Source organism: Myotis davidii, unplaced genomic scaffold, assembly GCF_000327345.1.
Source record: "Myotis davidii unplaced genomic scaffold, ASM32734v1 scaffold497, whole genome shotgun sequence".
NCBI lineage: Eukaryota > Metazoa > Chordata > Mammalia > Chiroptera > Vespertilionidae > Myotis > Myotis davidii.
The window spans coordinates 4,974,819-4,981,625 of NW_006288434.1; the positions used below are offsets into that span (position 1 = coordinate 4,974,819).

At 35.6% G+C, this 6,807-nt stretch overlaps 1 protein-coding gene across 1 annotated transcript in view; it reads right to left on the reverse strand.

Annotated features, from left to right (window-relative positions):
* Positions 1-6,807, reverse strand: part of VPS13B (vacuolar protein sorting 13 homolog B (yeast)) — a 624,807-nt gene that overhangs the window by 559,208 nt on the left and 58,792 nt on the right. The window contains exons 13-14 of the mRNA XM_006760303.2: positions 5,224-5,393; positions 1,802-1,996 (exon numbers count right to left, since the gene is read on the reverse strand). Coding sequence (XP_006760366.1) covers positions 1,802-1,996; positions 5,224-5,393 — 365 coding nt within the window. The remainder of the gene's footprint in view (positions 1-1,801; positions 1,997-5,223; positions 5,394-6,807) is intronic.

A 6,807-nucleotide genomic window follows, 5' to 3' on the forward strand; every position in this document is an offset into this window, starting at 1 on the left:
TCTCCCCTCGGGAGCTCGACCAAGAGACCAGGAGTTTGATCGCTCGCTATGACATACATTGGCCACCAGGGGGGAGTGTGCAGAACAAATGATGGCCCCGGGCCTCAGCCAGCATCCAGGGAAGGGAGGCCCCCACCAGCAGCTGGCAGGTGGGGAAGGAACGTGTGATGACCACCAGGGAAGGAAGGCCCCAGCCAGCAGCCAGAAGGCCCCAATTGGCCCTGATCACAGACAAGGCACAGGGACCCTACCCATGCACGAATTTCGTGCCCCAGGCCTCTAGTTGATCAATAATTGAGTTTATCTTTTTGTATTACTTATTTACAAAAAAAAAAAATGTAGGAGTTGAGCAAAGCCTACAATAATTAACTTTACATAACTTGATTTAAAGTAATCAAAAGTGTTCCTTCTGTGTCAAGAAATTAGCATGAAGTCAATAAGAGGAAAGTGACTAAAAAATGTGTTAAAATGCTCCTTATAAAACATTGTCTCACATAAATGTTCCCCTCAAAGAAATCATGAGTCTTTTGGAAGACTATTATAAACTAAATGCTCTTTCACACTGCTTATAAATATCATCAACGATACATACAATCTTCAAAAATTATAATTATTATTCTTACAAACATTAATTTCTTCAAATAATTGAAGAGATATCTTTCAATCAGGTACACTTTATTTCTTATGCATTTTAATTATATTGAATAATGAATATATTTGTCATGTCTTATTTAAATTTAATTTTATGAGCTACTAATTCTGTGAAATTACAACTTAAGAAAAACAGATATTTATTTAATTCTCCCCATGCTACCAGATACTAATAAAGAAAAAAATTCGGGAAACTGGACAGATACATGCAAAAAAATGAAACTAGACCACCAACTTACACCATACATAAAAATAAACTCAAAATGGATAAAGGACTTAAACATAAGACAGGAAACCATAAAAATACTAGAGGAATCCACAGGCAGCAAAATCTCAGACATACGCTGAAGCAATTTCTTCACTGATACTGCTCCTAGGGCAATGGAAACTAAAGAGAAAATAAACAAATGGGACTATATCAAAATAAAAAGCTTTTGCACAGCAAAGGAAACCATCAACAAAACAAGAAAGCTCACTGCATAGGAGAACATATTTGCAAATGTTTTCACGAATAAGGGTTTAATCTCCAACATTTATAGGGAACTCATACAACTTAACAAAAGGAAGATAACCAACCCAATCAAAAAATGGGCAACGGACCTAAATGGATATTTTTCGAAAGAAGACAGAAGGCCAAAAGACATATGAAAACATATTCAAAGTTAATAACCATCCAAAAGGTGCAAATCAAAACGACAATGAGGTACCATCTCACACCTGTCAGACTGGCTATCATCAACAAATCAACAAACGACAAGTGCTAGAGAGGATGTGGAGAAAAAGGGACCCCCACACACTGCTGGTGGGAATGCAGACTGGTGCAGCCATAATGGAGAACAGTATGGAGTTTCTTCCAAAAATTAAATATGGATCTGCCATTTGACCCAGTGATCCCACTTCTAAGAATATACCCTAAGAAAATAAACTGATGAACAAAAACAGATCCAGAGACAGAGAAGCATCGATCAGACTGTCAAACCTCAGAGGGTGGGGGTAAGAGGGAGAGATCAACCAAGCATATAAGCCTAACCAATGGACACAGACAACAGGGGTGTGAGGCCATGAGTGGGGGAGATAGGGGGTAATGTGGGGATAAGGACACATATGTAATAACTTAATATAATAAAAATAAAAAATTCACTTTTCATACCTTAAGGTAGCAGTGTGCATAGCAATAATGAAGCAGATTATCAGAAGGCTGAGTAAGGCTGCTGACCACCTGCACCAAACGTTCAGCATACATTGGCACAGAATGTTCCAGATTAATTTTATCCACCAATATCTGAATAGATGGTAAAGGCCGAAGAGGTTGGAAGTTTGTCGTATTCATGAAGTTACTTGAGTTCTGGAAAATAAGAGTGTTCACTTCGTATTTCAGAACAGTGACTGATGTGCAATGTCCTCTATATAAGCTTCAGACTAGCACATTTTGCAGTGATATCAAATCAATCTAGAAATGATGCCTATGGGACTCTTATCAAAACTAAAAATGATATTCAATAGTCTATTCCATGCTTCTATGTCTCTGAATCTATTTTGTTCATTAAGGCAGGGATGGGTGAGAAGAAATTAACCAAAGAACTTGTATGCATATATGCACAACCTATGGACACAGGCAATAGTGTGGTTAAGGCCTGGGATGGGAAAGGCCGCGAAGGGGACACACAAGGGGAGGTTAAAATAGGGTGGCGGTGAGGGGGAGGGGGGAATGGGGCATCTGTAATAATTGCAACAATAAAGACAAATTAAAAAAAATACAAAACCTTGTACATATTTTAAGTATGTCCCAGGTTTCAAAAAATATTTATCTATTGCAAAATTATCAATGCACTTCTTTTTTCTTTTTCTTTTCTTAATTGCTTAAAGTATTACAAAGGGTATTACATATGTGTCTTTTTTTTTCCCCTGCCCTTGACTATCCCCTGGCCTCAATGCACTTCTTAACTAAAGCTTTTTATTTTTTCAATCAACTGTAATAGTGCCACTATGTGCCTCAGTACATTTCCAAAGCATAATCATTCCAAAAAAATTTACTAGATATCCCAGAGCCAGGCATCTTTCATCTTCTTTCCTTCTATTCATATTTAGATAACTAAGGGACTAAGTGACTACTTCAGACAGTTTCAAAAATACTTTTAATAAGCAAGTTTGAAGAACAGAAAAATGTCTGATCCGTATCATATCTATTAATAATACACATACTAAAGGCTCATAAAGTCCTAAGAATCTCAAGATAGGCTTAGTATTTTCAGTGTTTCAAAGTACAGAACTTTTCTAAGCTTCAAAATAAATGCATGTAAGTTTTCAGGTGTTCAAAATATCAACTCTGATTGACAAACAATCCCTTCTTATCTTAGAACTTACGCTCTTATAATGCCATCCCTGCTGTTCTCAAAAAGGAACACTCTGACCTTATACCCTGAGAAATGTGAAAAAATGTGGTAAGAGCAGTTTCACTGTTTCGTTTTGTCTGTCTTTCACTGGGAAGCAGTACTAGCATTTAGAAGCCCCTAACGATGGTAAATGCTACTTAATACTCCTCTAGTTCAAAAAATCGATAGTGCAATTATTGAGAACCACTGTAACTAAAATTGGCTAAATTGAGTTTACAATCCTGAAATTTTAACTATTAATCATAATTTTTAAACAACCATCTATCAAGCAATTACTTTATTTTTAAGTGAGTTTATTTTGAATTACCAAGATATAACATACAGTAGAGCACACAAATCTTAAGTGTAGCGCTCAACAATTTTTCACAACTGACATTTCAAGTACCTTAGAAAGCTCTCTTTTGTTCCTTCTCAGGCAATATTGAACCCCATCCAGAGGTAACTAATATTCTCACTTCAATCATCATAGATTAGTTTGGCCTGTTTTTGACCTTCATATAAATAGAATCATAGAATATATACTCATGTCTGCCTGCTTTCATTCAACATAACACTGGTAAGAATTATCTGTTTTTCATTCCTTGAGTTGACACTTTTATCATTATGAAGAGGTTCTCTTTATTTATAATTCTTCTTGTCTTGGCTCTAAATTTGCTGATATTAAATTAGCCATACTATCTTTCCTTTAATTAGCATTTAAATAGTACTATCTTTGTCCACCCTTTTACTTCTAACTTGTGTCATAATTTTCAGTTCTAGAACTTCATTTGGTTCTTTTTTTTATGAACTGGAGTTTCTTTTGAACTTTATTCATCATAGTTACTTTAAAGTTCGTGCTTAATATTGACATATTTTAATTTTCTCCATTGAAATTTTCCTCAGGTTATCTCTTTACCTAGCAACACAATAACTAATTATGAGTAGCCAACTGAGAGCAAAATGAAACTACTGCATCATAGTCAATTCCATGCCATACTTCCAAAAGTTCTTATTTAAAGTTAGGATATTTTTTATTTCTATAATCATCATCAGTATATAGACATCAAAAGAAATATAAGCAAAAAATAATAACTTAAATATATCAGATACCTTATATGCATGTGGCAAACTCAGAAAGCAAGACATTGTATACTGACCTAAACAAATATTAAACATTTAATAAGTCCTCATCCTATATAATAAAGAGCTAATATGCTACTTAGACTGGATGGTAGAAAGACCTTCCGGAAGACCAATGGGCGGGGGGGCAGGGCCACAGGGTCATGAGGCAGCTGGGACTGAGAAGGCCTACTCTTGCACAAATTTCGTGCATTGGGCCTCTAGTTAACAATAACAGTAGTAATCACTGGGTTTCTAATATGCGCAAAATGGTTTACATGTATTATCTCATTGAATATTCAAAATCATTCTAGAAGTTAGGTACTAGAGAGGAACTGCTCTGTGCCAGCACCCTGACAGTTTTTCACAAATCCATGTAGGCCACACAGGCGAGGCTCAACTTTAGCAGAGCTAAGCCTTGGTAGAACATCCTGTGATAGCTCTCAGAACAAGAGATTAGTGGTTTTGTAAGGAGCTGCTAAAAGACCATTTCTCACTCATCTCATCTTGAGAGAGGCTACTATGAAACATTTTCTCATCAGCCTCATTCAGGTGAGATAAGGGACTTTCCACCTACCCATCGTAAGAGTATACCTGTAGGCTATATAACCGCTTAGCTGCAGTATAGAATTGAACCCTATGAACAGGGTACCCTACCAGTATGTTAGATGTCAGTTGGCCCTCTGGTTTTCAGGCTTATCCTCAAAAGGGAATGCAAGCTGACACCATTATGAGTTGCTTTTGCTGTCTCTGTAAGTAATAAACCATTTAATATCTGTACTTGTTGCTTCTTTCTGGCTGAATCTGTCAGCCCACTTGAAAAATACAGCTAAGATATGGTCTGACTTCTAGACTCATGCCCTCCAAGATTTCCTTATATAGCCTTAGCTTAAGGTTATTGTACTTAAATATATAAAAGTTACTCTCTAAGAAAAAGCAATCATAGTTACATTGATTCAACTTTATAATGGATAATTACATAAGCAAATATTCTTTTACTTAATCACCTTCCTCTTACAACATCACAGAGCCAACAAATATGGAGATATGGAAAAAACGAGTAGTAAACCACAAAATATACCTTTTCTCCCATAATGACAGGTAGCAAATGATCTAGCAAATTGAATTCAGCCATAAAAATTGTGCAGGTACATTTGAGGAGAGTAATACTTGTATGTCGAGTAGGAATATACTCCTCCAAAGATGCCACTTCTTCCAAACTCAGTATTGTTTCATTTTCATCTTTAATATCTAAAATGAAATAAAATTTAAATAAAAATTAATTTTTAAATAATTGATTTTCTTTTTTTTTTAATTTTACAGAGAAGAAGGAAGAGAGAGAGTTAGAAACATTGATGAGAGAGAAACATTGATCAGCTGCCTCCTGCACATCTCCCACCTGGGGATATGCCCGCAACCAAGGTACATGCCCCTGACCGGAATCAAACCTGGGACCCTTGAGTCCGCAGGCCGACGCTCTATCCACTGAGCCAAACCGGTTTTGGCTGATTTTCTTAAATTACTGAAAAATTCATTGGCTTCCCGAACTTTAAGGTCAAATTCTATTTTTCAACAATAAAGCAGTTGTTAAATAATGTTTCTTTAAATCAATATGAATTAAATTACTCTAGAATATAAATGTATTTGCTACATAAAATTTTATATTTTTATTTTTAAATGTTTTTAATATTTTAAAGAAATTCCCAATCTCTTTTGTGAAAGGAATAACAGCTTCTATTCATGAAAACACCATTAAGATAATGTAAAAGCCAGCCAGACAGGGAGAAAATATATCCCATAGATAGACAGATAGATAGACAGACATAAATATCTACATAAAGGACTTGTGCCTACAGCATATTCAAAATAAAAAAAAATTTAAACCCGCTAAAAATCAATAATAAACAAACAATTCAATAGAAATATGGCCCAAAAAATCCTTGAATAAGCAAAAGACAATATATCCAAATGGCCAAAAATCCTATCAAAAGTTAGTTACTATCATTAGGCATCAGATAACTGCAAATAAAGTCACAATGTGATAGAACTACAGATCCATTACAAAAAATTAATACAATAGAGAGCTGGTTCTTTGAAATAATTAATAAAATTAACAAATACCTGGCTGGCCTGACTAAGGAAAAAAGAGAAAAGATCCGCATAAATAAAATTAGAAATGAAAAAGAAGTTAGCACACAGACTGTCAAGCCACCTCAGAAGGAAAGGGGAGGAGGGATCAACCAAAGGACTTACATGGATGCATATAAGCATAACCAATGGACACACACACTAGGTGGGTGAGAGCATGTGCTGGTGAGTGGAAGTGCCTGGGAGACGTCAATGGGGGGAAAAGGAGACATATGGAATACTTTAAACCAGCGGTTGCCAACCAGTGGTCCATGAGGTCCAAAAGTTTGGCACCCACTGCTAAACAATAAAGAATTAAAGAAAAGAAAAAATTGAGCACACAGCCGATCCATGATTCTCTTTTATTATGGATGTTTCTCTCTCTCTCTTCCTCTCCCTTCCTCTCTGAAATCAATAACAGTACTTTTTTAAAGAAATTAGTACATATGTTTAAGAAAAGGCGTGTACTAGAATGTTTTTGGCATCAGTATCATAATAACTGAAAACTAACCAAATACTAATAGTAAAATGGATAAAT